We start from the raw sequence: 13,828 nt of genomic DNA, 5'->3' as shown, positions 1-13,828 counted from the left end.
AAAACATTAAGTGGAAAATTCCAGAAATAAACACTTCATAAGTGTTCAATGGTTAAGTGTTAACATGTTCTCAGCAGTGTGATAAAACTCCACTTGCCGAGGATGTGAATCATCCCTTTGTCCAGCATATCCCGCCCACCCATTGGTCACTTAGTAGCCAAATCAGTTTCCAGATCGACTGTCATGGTATCTCAGTGCTTGTGTTCAAGTAGCCCTTATTTTACTTAATAACAGCCCTACGGTACAAGAGTAATGATGCTGACAATTTGGATATGCCAAAGAGAAGCTATAAAGTGTTTTCTTTCCGTGAAAAGGTGGAAGTTCTCCACTGAATAAGGAAAGAAAATAATCCTGTGCGGAGGTTGCCAAGATCTACAGTAAGAACGCATCTTCCGTCCATGAAATCGTGAAGAAGGAAAAAGAAATTTCTGCTAGTTTTGCTGCCACACCACAAACCGTAAAAGATACGGCCACAGTGCCTGATAAGTGCTTAGTTAAGATGGAAAGGCATTAAATTTGTACAGTAAGGGATTCTGAGAGAGAGAGAGACCACATTCACATAACTTTTATTACAATATATTGTTATAACTGTTCCATTATTGTTGTTGTTAATCCTTACTGTGCCTAATTTATCAATTAAACTTTATCATTGGTATGTATGTACAGGAAAAGCATGATTTACATAGGGTTCAATACTATCTGTGGTTTCGGGTCATCCACTGGGGGTCTTGGGACATACCCCTCGAGGGTAAGGGAGGGGGCTACCGAGCTAACGTGCAGTTCAAGAGCGTTCTAATCATGAATTGTGAAGAAAAGTTGTATAGGTGTGCATGCCAGCCCTCCTGCTTTACAGTCAAGTTCAAAGGAGCCAGAGACAATGTGCATAGTTTTATTTGCACAGGGCCTAGCAAAGAAGGCAGCATAATTAGACACTTGGTGAAGACACTGGATTCTCAGTGGTGGTCACGGTGATGGTAACAAACATTGGTGCTGTCAACCCCTCTCAGCAGAAGGCTTCTCCAGCACTACCTTCCTCAAAGCAGGAAAGGGAAAAGGGGAAGAAGCAGGTTTCCAGTCTGGGGCCCCAAACTCTGACTGAGTTGCTATGGTGACAACAGATAACAAGCATAAATAATCATCAGGTTTGGTTTTCAGGTACAGAGTAAAGAGAAGACCCTCTCTGCCCATATTTTCTCCCAACATATAGTACTGCCCTGTCATCTAAGGACACATGCATCTCTGTATGGCATCAACTGCATGGGGTTTCACTTGTCAAATGATGAATCAATCTACTATTTCAATTTTAAGGGGACCAATATGGGATCGATGATGTTTCCTAACGACAGAAGGAGTCTAAAAGTTAAGACAATTCAAACCAAATCATTTCCTAAAAGAAGGATCTTTCATTGATCATGGTTCATGCTTGCCATTCCCAGTCAGTGAAACCATTTTGTTCGAATTTAAGCAGTAACAAAATCATTGTTAGGGCTAGAAAGGACCTTAAATATAGACTAGTTCAACCCTTTCATCTGAAGAGGTGGGCATACTGAGTCTCACCCAGGTTACAGAGCTCAGACAGGACTTTACCCCACCGCTGCAGTGCCTCTCAATGCAGCAGTGGACACATTGAAAAAGAAGTTAGCATTTTAAGTAAGGCTCATCATTTTTTCTAAGGCAGAAAAAGTTGATAGCTTTGTATGAAGAAATTATGCCATCACCTTTCATTGTTTTCCCTTTTTACCAGAGTTGATACTGCAATTTCTCTCTCTACAACCTCACTTGAAACCATTCTCTATGATTTAAGTTTTCTTGAAACGAAAAGGGTACCTTGTGCTAAAGTTGGGGGTGAAAGTTGATTGGACATCCTGTTGTCAAGGAAATCAGTTGTTTCTCTCTCTCTCTCTCTCACTCACTCACTCACACACACACACACACACACACCACCACCACCATCATCACCACCACACAATCCACCAGTTAATACAGTGCAATTTAAACCCTTCATCTGACATTTAAAAATTATTTTAAAATACCCAAGGGCTGTACTCTGAAAATCTGTACAGAAGTACTCCAGGGAGGTAATTCCTAGAACTCACACTCAGGAAGGCCTTTATCTAATTCTGGGGAAGCCACCGTCCTTCTGAGTCAGTGCTATGTCTCAGAAATGTATGAGACAGTCTCCAAGGTCAATGTCAAGTCAACTGCAGAATGAGACTGTTGGAAAGATAAGTTCTTGAGTACCTCTTATGCTTAAAGCAGGAAGCTATGAACGAAAAAAAAAGTAAGTAAAGACCGAGCTAAAAGGGGTCTTAGAGAGTGAGGTGGAGTTCCCTATTACCAAAAATATGCACCATCTCCCACTCTTCCTTTAGAGGAATATATCTCCCTGCTCCATCAGTGTCAGGCTTGGCCAAGTAACTTGCTTTGACCTCACTGCCCGCGGAGCGTGCTCTCTGCCTTGACTTTGGGTTTGGCCAATAGAATGTTAGCAGGAACTTCAAATGTTCTTGCATTTGGGGGTTTGCTCTCTTGACCCTTTGCCTTCACCGTGAGAAGAGCCTGCCCTGGCTTGCCTGCCATTCCAAGGAGGATGAAACAAGTGTGTGGAGCACAGCTGCCCCAGCTGGGCCTGGCCTAGATGAGCCACCTCCCTAGCTGAACCTGCAGAAGCACCAGGAAGCCCAGCTGAGCTTCCCAGCCAGGCGAGCTTAGATCAGCCAGTTCCAGCCAACACTTAGGCACATGATCAATAATAACTTACTGTGTTTAAATCACTGCATTTTGGAGTAGTTTGTTATCCAGGAATAACAAACTAATCAGAGACCATCCAGTAGAATATCTTCATGTACTACCTTTGCAGTGTTACATAGTAAATTAAAGAGTGATAGCAAACTGAGGAGAACTTGGCCAAAACCATGGATCTCCTGGCATCTCCACAAAGAATACAAGTGAATCCCTTTTGAAAATCAACACTGGGGAAGCAAGCGTCATGTCGTGCGGATAGAAGGGCTCACGAACCATTGGACCCCGTTAGGATATACAGTAGGGACACCACAGAATTTCGCTGCACCTAAAAAAGTTATCAGAGACCTGAAAATCTGGAAAAGAACTACCAAACATCATCCATCCAGTAGCTGAGGGAAAACGTCTAGGACTCCAGTGTGGAAGGATGTGTGCTGAGAATCAATATGATTCAAGTCTGTTCAGTCTTGAATAGGGTAAATGGTCTGATCATGGGTTTGTTTGTCAGATTCTCAAATTTTCTTTTTAAAGAAGCATACTCTGAAGCATAAAGGGGGAAAATACGGGAAAGATCAGGGGAAGGCCTATATTCCTTTATGTGGCTGAGAATTAGGGTGACCACGTGACCCGGTATATCCAGGTCAGTCTTTGTTAGTTTCTGCCGTTGTCCTGGGGTAATTGGGAATCGCATCCCCTTTAACTTTCAGATGTGTACTGTGTCAGATAACAGATTATATGGCCATATAGCTGACAGCATATTTTACAGGTCCAAGTAAGGTTTAGATAAGTTCGTGGGGAAAGACTTGCCATGGGTTGTCAAGGCAAATTAGACTGAGGTGTGGAGGGCCATTGGGTCCTTTGCAGCACACCTTTGGCACAGTGGTGAGAGATGGTCAGGGCAGCCAGGGCCTGACTCAGATGGTCAGGGTTTAGGGGCTGGGAAGTGGTGCTCTTCAGGCTAGCACCGTGCACACTGGGGACCCCTGGGGTCTTCTCTAGGAGCCCTGTCTATACTGCTGGGCACTCGCTTTGTGGATCCTCAAAAGTTATAAACACATGCCACATTCCCATTCTTGTCCTTCCTTCCATATCAATTTAACACACACAAATCAAAATATATGGTAGAAGAATGGAGTTTCCCTCTTACCCACTCAGAGGTCCGTATTGCTTTCTGAGCTCCATCTGGCTTTCCCAGAAACCCTGCAGCAAACAGAGCACTGTAGTAAGAATCAGATGAAACAATATTTCAAATATTCAAACTTATTCAGAAAGCAAGTCTGGAATAGTGAGAACACAGTTACATAAACAATAAAAAAGAATTGAAGTTATACTGTTTTCAAGTATTTTGGAGTATTAGAATAAACTAGTTGCGTGATGGGCTTTCCTGGTGGCGCAGTGGTTGAGAGTCCGCCTGCCGATGCAGGGGACACGGGTTCGTGCTCCGGTCTGGGAAGATCCCACATGCCGCGGAGCGGCTGGGCCCGTGAGCCATGGCCGCTGAGCCCGCGCGTCCGGAGCCTGTGCTCCACAACGGGAGAGGCCACAACAGTGAGAGGCCCGCGTACAGCAAAACAAAACAAAACAAAAAACACTAGTTGTGTGAAAAAACAATACTGCCAAGAGAAAGTCTCAGTCAGCTCTGCTTTAATGGACAGAAGAGATCATCTGTACTTATCCTGTTTTTGTATAATTGCTGCTAAAATATTTGAAAATTTTTTGCTTTCTCAACTATGTTCACATTCTCCTCTGCCATTTGGTTTATATTATTATTATTGGGGGCGAAACCTCTTTTCACAGCCACTATATGCGTAAACGTCTGCTGAGTGTACCCAAATTATCACAAATTCTGAATTATGATCCAAGTTAAATTTTAACTAAAATCCACGTATTCAAAGCGTAAGAACCTCAGAGCGACTTTATATATTAGACACACTTTGGGGTGGGAAAGGAGGATTCCTGGAGATATACCTGGGGTGGAGTAGGGGTAGAGGGCCAGAAAATGCTAGACCCATTGTGCTGTAGGGGTGGAGTATGTGTGCAGATATACACAGGGGGATGGTGTGGGTGAAGGCTTGGAGATGGCTGGATCCATCGTGTTGTGGGAAAGCAGTAAACATGAAAATATTCTCAGGTTGGGATGGAGCCAGTGGACAGGAAAACGCTCTAGACTTGTGCTGTGGGAATGGAGTGGTCAGGCAGATGTACGACGTGTGGGTGAGAGTAGAGAGTTGGGGGGTAGAAGAGGTGGATGCTCTTGATGGAAATCCGTCCCAGGCTCATTAAATCTAGCTACGCCGTCTAAGCTTGCCGTCTATCAAAGAAAGCTCATGTGACTATAGAAACGGTCAGTGAAATAACTATGTTCTAGCAAGAACTTGGCAGTGTTTGCAGCTACAAGGATGACGAGCAGAAAGGGAGCATATGTGGAAATTATCCAGAGGCAGGGCACAGTGTTCTTGTCACATCGACGGGGATACAGCTTTCCTCAAAATGCGGAGACTAAATTCATTACTTGACTGAAGGCAACTGATCATTTCCCCCCAGAAATATGTGACATTTATTTGCTTTAATTTCCTATCTGGTCTGTTGTTCTGTTTTGGTACTTAGAAATGTCTTCACGCTTGCTCCAAGGAGCTCACGGGGAGCCTTGATGAGATGCTGTTTGTGGGCTGAAAGTTGTGGCCTGGCCACCCCTGAGCTAGAGAGGAGAGAAGGAGGTGTTTAAAAAGAACGCTGGGAAGAGAGAAACAGCAATGAAGAGTGGAAAGGGGTGCTGGACTGAGAAAGGGACAGAAAGGAACAGAAGAGAAACTGAGATGGGAAGGAAAAAGGACAGAAATAGTCTATGTTATTTTCTATCTAACGCCAGGGGCCAGCCTTTCCGGGGGCAGGGGTGGGGAAATCCTAAAGCGATCTTCAGGGGATATTATCAGGATTGGCCCCAATTTCATACTTCCTGCCTTTGTTTGGCTTAGTGGCTCTTCACATGCAGGATCTGTAGGCTCCTGATGTCGGGTCTGGTGGCAGCACCCCCAGGAGTTAGCAGAATAAATCATCTGGCTTCTGAGAAAACCCAACGTGAGAAAAAAAAATAACCTCCGAAGATAGAGTCCTGGGCCCCTATCTCCAAATGCCCTCTGGCATTTCCACTTCCATGTTACTTTGGCAAATCAAAGGTACCTCCTTAAACCAGCCAACCTCCCGACCTTTGATTTTTGTCAACTCACGGCCATTCTCCCTTGAATCCTCCACACCTAATTCGCCACAAGAGTTACTAATTTTGCCCCCGCTGTTCTTCTCTTTCACTCTCATCTCCACCCGGGCCAAGCCCTCACCACTTCACATCCAGACAGACCTCAACAGCAGTTGGATTCTACAGACCTGACCTAAATCCTCTCCCTTGCAGAGACATCTTCCTCTTTGGTGTCCCCCTCCCCACTTCTATGCACCAGTGATGGGACACGCACAGTTCTTCACTTGCCTTTCTGGACTGTCAGTGATCTAGCCTGTCTCTCTGTCTCTCTGTCTCTGTCTCTGTCTCTGTCTCTCTCTCTCTCTCACACACACACACAGTGATGTTCCCTGGCACTCCCCAATCTCCTCTTTCTAGTCCAGGCTGCTTCCCAAGCTGTGCCCTCTTTCTCACATGGTGTAATCACACCCGTCATTGCTCCCCACCTGGTGTGTGTGTCCTTGTCTTTGTGTCTATCGCTCCTGCAGATTCCCTCCTCCAGGAAGTCCTCCAGGATGACTCTAGCCCTGACGGAACTCTCTCTCCTCTGAAGGACAACCGCAGCTACCATCTCTACCACCCATGCTAGCGCTAGGGCACGGGCAACTTCTACTTCTTCCACATTCCAGGGCCTGGCACACCTTAGACACTCATTAATTGGGTTTTTGGATGAATGAATGGATACCAGGACTCAGTATGTATTGACGAGTGATCAGTGAGGGATCATTCTCATCACATAAGAATTGATGCAAGCAGAGGAAGGCTCATTCCGTGGCGCCTTCGCACATAGACCTCCCTGGGTGTGGGCGACCTAGACGAGAGCAATGCTTTGTGGGTAAAGGTGCACTGGGCTCAGAGCATCTTATGCTGAAAGACAGTGGAAGGCAGCCCTTACCTGGCGGAAAAATGTCAAGTTTCCAATAAAAGGAGAAGCCTTGGGATGTCTGATGCCCAACTTCTCTAGTCTTGAAAATGCTGATGTGGAGTACCTGAAGGGAAAAGCACATTTTAAACACCAAGACACGGGTTTGCAGTCACACTTCTGGCCCTGTTAGAAATCAGAATTATTGAGTTCACTAGAAGTGAGGGTAGAGAAAGTTTCCAGTTGACGGCATCTAAGGACTGAAGAGGTGGAGGCCTAGAGGGGAGGGAGTGGCATGAATAGAGCTCAGTAAACTCCTCCTGATAACGGGCTTGAGATCAAGTCATCCTCAGATCTCTTAGCTGGAAGTCCGCTTAGAGACGATGTAGCCCAAATGAGCCTTCCCCACCTACAATTTCCATCCGTAACTTTTTTTTTAATTTAATTAATTAATTTATTTAATTTAGGCTGCGCCGAGTCTTAGTTGAGGTGTGCGGGATCTTCCTTGCGGCACGCGAACTCTTAGTTGAGGCATGTGTGCGGGATCTAGTTCCCCCACCAGGGATCGAACCTGGGCCCCCTGCGTTGGGAGCGTGGAGTCTTACCCACTGGACCACCAGGGAAGTCCCAGTAAAATTTTTTTTAAACTGCACCTTGGGAATTCCCTGGCAGTCCAGTGATTAGGACTCTGCAATTTTATTGCCTAGGGTCCGGGTTCGATCCCTGGTTGGGGAACTAACATTCCACAAGCCGTGCAGCGTGGGCATCCCTCCACCAAAAAAAAAAAAAACCAACCAAACTGCACCTCGCCCCACTTCAGCTGCTCGGCCTTTAAATCTACCGTGAACAATTGTCTTACAAGGCAAAGCAAAAAAAGTAACAATGGCAAAAATCAGTTCCCTGTGCAAATATGTGGTTTTCCTTGGTCAAAACTGACCCCTGGACATATCCCTCATCCCATTCCATGGCCTAATAGAGGAAAATAAAAAATAGGGATGGAAGGGACACACCATGGAGACAAGACCTCATCACCAAGCACTTACAAACTCTTTATGTCTGTTTTCATGGCCTGAAACCATATGGGAAGCATATTTTCCTTACCCCAAATCAGGAAACGTGGCCCGACAGATTTCTGTGCCACTTTCCAGGAGAAAGCGGCAGGCTGAGGAGTGCAGTGTGGCTGTCAAAACACTGGAATTACTAGGATATTTCAACAGTTTATGGGAACAGAGGGATAACATAGTGAAAGTCAGAATTGGCTTAGAAAAACCTGGGCATATGGCTGTAATCCCTAATCAGCCAGCCAATTAGGTCAAAAGTTCAGTTAGTTCAGAAAAATTAATGAGTCAGACTGGGTGTTTAGCATCATGCAAAGATTAGCCAAATCTCAATTTAAGAGCAAGGAAAAATATGGAGAATATTCATATAGCCAGACTTCAAAGGAGTACTGGAACTTAAAAAACCCCACTGCTCTAAGACTCACGTATCATTAGAAAGATGGAATGTTTGCTGTAGACTCGGACCTTCCCCTTTGCTGCCTGCTGTCCAATAAGGAGCACTTAAAATAAGAACATTGCAATGAATACTCAAATAATCAGGGAAATGACAATAGGTTAACTGTTTTGTGTTATTCTGAGCAAAGCATCTACCTTTAAAGTGCCTACAGGGAGAGCCAAGCCAGGGCAGAAAGGGAAAGCGGGCTCTCCTCCCAGTTTTCCCGAGCAAGGTTTCCACCATATTAGCTGCATTATTGGGTTTGAATGAATCCCCAGGACATCACATTTAAGTCCACGTTCAAGTGTAATTACAAACCACACTCAAGGGCCATGTGTGAATTACATGGATTAGTCATGCCAACATTCCTCTTCATTAGCGTGTATGCCAAAGGTTGACAGCAGAGTGTGTAAAAGTGATTCAAGTAGACTATGATGTTTTAAATAACCCCCTTCACATGTAAGAGGAAAGACCAGAGGAGACTTACCAGTCCACTTAACACTCCCTTCAACATCCTCAAATCTGGTTTCTAGTTCATTTTTTCATCAGTTTTTGTGAATTATTTTCTAAATGTAATCTCTAATGGGTAGAAAGAAATATGTCGATCTTGGGCCACGTAATTACATCTTAATTTTGTAATTAGATGTCTTGATTGTCTAATTAAAGGACAAGAAGTCTGTGCCTAATTACACATGCTAATTATCATGCAAGCCCATGCCCTAATTATGTAACTCCACTTACAAAAATACCACTGTGTGTCTCTGCACAAAATTCAGACATTTCCAAGCATATGGCATCAGCAGAGAATGTTCTGGACACAACCATAAACTTCAGTTTGCAGCCTGGAGTCAAGTATAGAACTTAAGCGTCTTCAGCTAGGAATTGGCCAAATGTTGCCGTCAGTAACTAGAGGCCTTGAACTAAAATCTGCAGGGAGAGATCACTGTCTCCAGACTTCTGAGCAAAATTGCAAAGTGGGTTCCACTTGCTCCCACTTCCTTCTCTGCAACCATGTTTCATATTCTCTGGTCCCAGGCTCCGCTCTGTCTCAACAGGCTCCTAAACCAGAATCCATGGACTTAAGGAGTTAGGGGTTGAATTGTGTCAACCCCCCCGCCGCACCCCCGTAAAATAAGTTGAAGTCCTAACTCCCAGTATCTCAGAATATTACCTTATTTGGAGATAGGGTGGCTGCAAATGTAATTAAAGATGAGGTCATACTGAAGTAGAGTGGACCCCTAATCCATTACGGCTGGTGTCCTCATAAGAGGATGCCATGTGAAACATGGAGACACAGGGAGAATGCCATGTGATGACAGAGGCAGAGATTGGAGTTACATGGCTGCAAGTCAGGAAACGCCAAAGATTGTCAGTAAACCACTGGAAGCTAGGAAGAGACAAGGAAGGATTGTTCCCTACAGATTTCAGTGGGAACATCGTCCTGCAAAAACCTTGATTTCAGACTTCTGCCTTCCAGAACTGTGAGACAACAAACTCTGGTATTTTCAGCCCAGTTTGTGTTACTTTGTTATGGCAGCTCTAGGAAACTGGTACACCAGGAATACCCATGAATGAGTTTTAGAGAGTCAATGAAAAAATAATTTTTTTAAATGTCTCCTGTTACCCTAAAAATTGTCATTGTGGGGAGCTTCCCTGGTGGCACAGTGGTTAAGAATCTGCCTGCCAATGCAGGGGACACGGGTTTGAGCCCCAGGCCGGGAGGATCCCACATGCCGTGGAGCAGCTGAGCCCATGCGCTGCAACTGCTGAGCCTGCGCTCTAGAGTCCGTGTGCCTGGAGCCCATGCCCCACAGCAGGAGAGGCCACCGCAGTGAGAAGCCCACGCACGACAACGAAGAATAGCCCCTGCTCACCGCAACTGGAGAAAGCCCGCGCGCAGCAACGAAGACCCAACACAGCCAAAAATAAAAAAATAAATTTATGATTTTTTAAAATTGTCATTGTGAAAGAAATTTTTTATGTCAAATTGGGCCATTAAGTCCTGAGCCATCAAAAACGTGCTGGTGACCAGGGATGCTAGTAAATCAGGTAATAGGCAGACATCATGCAGCCACCATTTCTCAGGGCTGGAAACCATCTAGCGATTTTTAGAATAGCTTCTCTTTGATGGGAACTAATGCAAGTGTATTCCACAATTATGAACATGAACATCTATCATTGTTTACATTAAGGATGCTTAAGTTGGAAAACGCCAACAGAAAGGATATGTAGTAGCTTCAGACAGCATCCTTTGGTTTCACTTCTACAACCAAAGTAGTCAGTTATCCCTATAGGATACAAATCCTGCAGTACGGGTGGTGCTCCTTCTACTGTCCATTCTCAAAATAAATGGAACCACATGGGATCATTTTCAACATAAGAAATTCCCCAATACTTTGTCTTCCCCAAGACAAAGCCCTTTCTTGATGCATTCAACAAGAGTGGTCAGCCCATCGCTTAGCCCAAGAAGCCACTCATGATAAATTGGGGGACATTTTGATAAATTGTGTATTAAAGAGATGAGCTGATTGAGGTTGGAGCCAAAGTAGAAAAGAGTCAAACAATGGCTTGTCCTCCAAGAGTCCCTCATTGTGTCTCTTGAGCAGCGGCCATAGAGGAGGAGTTGGTTTCTCTCTTGTGTGCTTCTGGGAACAGCCAGCTCCTTGGCCCATTCATTATGTCTTCACAATCCCTATCAAAGAATGTCTACTTAGTGAGCTGCTTTTGGAAATTTCAGTGGCTATTTATATTTTTGAAATGGTGAAAGATTCTTTTGGCAAATATCAATTTTCCTGGGATAAAAATCACGGTGTTCCAGGAAGAGGTAAAGCCCGGGGGGTGTGAGGTAACCCACCTGTCCCAACTTTGAAGAAGAGAAGCCCTTTGTCATGGTTACTCTACGCTTGGTGACATGCACGACCATTAAGGGCTTTGCCAGCAATTCCGTAAAAGGTTGTGACCACATCAGAAACTTTATTAGACAAGGGCTTACATTTTTGCCTCTTCAAAAGATTTTAAGACATGGGAGCTGAAGATGAGGTTTGCTAGCTTTCCAGAAAATGAATCTTGAAATGCTTGACAGAAATTTGAGCAAAACAATCTAGAAATATTAGGGAGAAAGCCTACCCTCCTTTTATTATAATTGTAGTTTTTTCTGAGTATATTTTTTATATATCTGAGATCCTGTTCTCTATAATTTTTTTCTGTTTCTCTATATTTCCACTTTTTCCATTTACCATAAGGAAAAAAAATCTCCATGTTATGAATCCTTTATGAATATTATTTTTATGGCTATATATTCCTCTTGTGGACATATCATAATTTACTAAACTATTTTTATTGTTACATATTTAGGGTGTTTTCAGTTTCTTAGTTAATTTAAGTTATGCCACAACAATAAACATCTCTATGCGTCAAGCTTTTCTGGCACTTTACACAGGAAGCTTATCCAGATCTGAAATCCCTGAGCCGCTGGTTTTAAACACTGGCGTGCAACGCCAAACTGCTTTCCAGAGAGTTTGTCCCAGTTAGTCTCAGTGTCAGTGTATCCATTTCACCAAACACTCTCATAAAGTTTTTCCAAATTTTGTAGACACATCAGTATATCTCGATGTCTGCATTTATTTTTTTCATTCCTAGAGAGAGAGAGAACATTTTTTGCCATCCCTTGTCCTCCAACTTAAAAAATATTTCCCAGCTTTGAAATTACTCTTTCTTTTCCCCCTTTATTCCCACCACAGTTTATCTAGGTGGCAGGCAGAATTGTGCTACACCAATTGGTTAAAAAATTAGTTGGGGGCTTCCCTGGTGGCGCAGTGGTTGAGAGTCCGCCTGCCGATGCAGGGGACATGGGTTCGTGCCCCGGTCCGGGAAGATCTCACATGCCGCGGAGCGGCTGGGCCTGTGAGCCATGGCCGCTGAGCCTGCGCGTCCGGAGCCTGTGCTCCGCAACGGGAGAGGCCGCAACAGTGAGAGGCCCCAGTACCGCCAAAAAAAAAAAAAAAAATTAGTTGGGAAATGAGCAGTCATCAATAGGTGACTGTGAGTTGACTCCAAGCACACATTTGGGCAGGGAGAGGAAGATTAGCAGATGAATTCTGAACAGACTTTGTTTAGAAAATAACTAGCTACAGTCTTGTTAGTTGACTTTAAGTTCTGTTTCCTTCCTCCTTGCCCCATTCTTCCCCTACAATGACAATTAAAGAAACTATATAGAAATTGCTTCAGTCATGCCTCAAGACAGGAGTTCTTGGAAACAGAGTTTCCATATGAGGTCTTCTCAGTTCCCCTTTTAGCACCTCATCTTTCTTTTCACATCCTCATCTTCATGTTCAGTGCCCTCTCTTGACCTTGCTCTCAGGGCTGGAAACCATCTAGTGTACATTCATTCATGTGTCAGTTAGTAGCAGTTAAGTTAGCTCCTAAGATATAACCTGCAAACCAGAAAGTTCGTTAACTAATTTATAAGAGTAGGTGTCCTTTTCCAGGAGCAAGAAACTGATGTATCTACTCAGAGCACCTCCTTTTCAGGTACTTGAGAAGCCAAATCAGTCATCAGAGGATGATGTGTTAAGCCAGGTTCTACAGTAGGAGGTGGCCCATCAGAACAGATAAGTCATTGGGACCCTGGGAAAAATAATCTTGCCCCACAGCTGAGTGCACCTCTATAAAGGGTTGGCAAAGAGACAGTGTGCTTGCGGCACCACCCCCTCTCTGCCCAATGATTTATAATGCTGCCTCCATCATACACCTCGGTAAGACAGGTACTTGAGTCTATTCTGATCCATTTGTCTGACTTATGCCAATGCCTCACTATTATAACTCTATTACACCTTTTTATGTAGAGAGTATATAGTATAGAGAAAGTATATCTTACTTTCTCATATTAATTTTAGAATTAGTCTAGTTTGATGAAAAATCCTGTTGGAATTTTTATTGGAATTGCATTAAATTTATAAATTAGTACCAATGTTATTACAATACTGAGTCTTCTCATCTGTGTATATGTTATATCTCTCCATTGATTCATTCTCTGTCTTAGTAACATTTTGTAATTTTATGCACAGAGTATCTTTTTGCTGTTTACATATATTGGTTATTTTTATTGCTCATGTGTAGGAACACCATTTGGTTTTTTATGCCCATCTTGTAATCATGATCCTGCTAAACTTTCTTATTAGTTCTTCTGGTTTACATGTGGATTCTCTTTGATATCTTATGCTGACAATTCTATTTTATGCAAATAATATCAGTTTGTTCTCTTTTTTTTTCTAATCCTTTTGTCTCACTTTTCATATCACATTGGCTGTGACCTTGAGTACAGTGTTTAAAAGATACAGTAGGAGAGAACATCTTTTTCTTATTTCTGACTCTATGTGGATGTATCTAATGTTTTAAAATTAAGTATAAGATTTTACTGTAGATTTTTAACAGATATCCCTCATTGGGTTAAGGACATTTCTTCCATTCCTAGTTTTCTTGGAAAAGTTTTCCTTGAT

General features: G+C 43.5%; 1 protein-coding gene across 2 annotated transcripts in view; it reads right to left on the bottom strand.

Moving 5' to 3' along the window:
* TBXAS1 (thromboxane A synthase 1) overlaps window positions 1-13,828 on the bottom strand; it is a gene marked incomplete at its 5' end in the record, with an annotated part of 149,540 nt that overhangs the window by 107,188 nt on the left and 28,524 nt on the right. For both annotated transcript variants that reach the window (XM_082846987.1, XM_082846988.1), the window contains 2 exons: window positions 3,890-3,942; window positions 6,870-6,963. In XM_082846987.1, the coding sequence (XP_082703113.1) occupies window positions 3,890-3,942; window positions 6,870-6,963 (147 nt within the window). The remainder of the gene's footprint in view (window positions 1-3,889; window positions 3,943-6,869; window positions 6,964-13,828) is intronic.

The sequence above is a fragment of the Leucopleurus acutus genome (assembly GCF_964270905.1).
Source record: "Leucopleurus acutus genome assembly, chromosome: 9".
NCBI classification, from domain to species: domain Eukaryota; kingdom Metazoa; phylum Chordata; class Mammalia; order Artiodactyla; family Delphinidae; genus Leucopleurus; species Leucopleurus acutus.
Note: the sequence above shows the minus strand (reverse complement) of the source record. Positions and strands in the feature narration are given on the sequence as shown.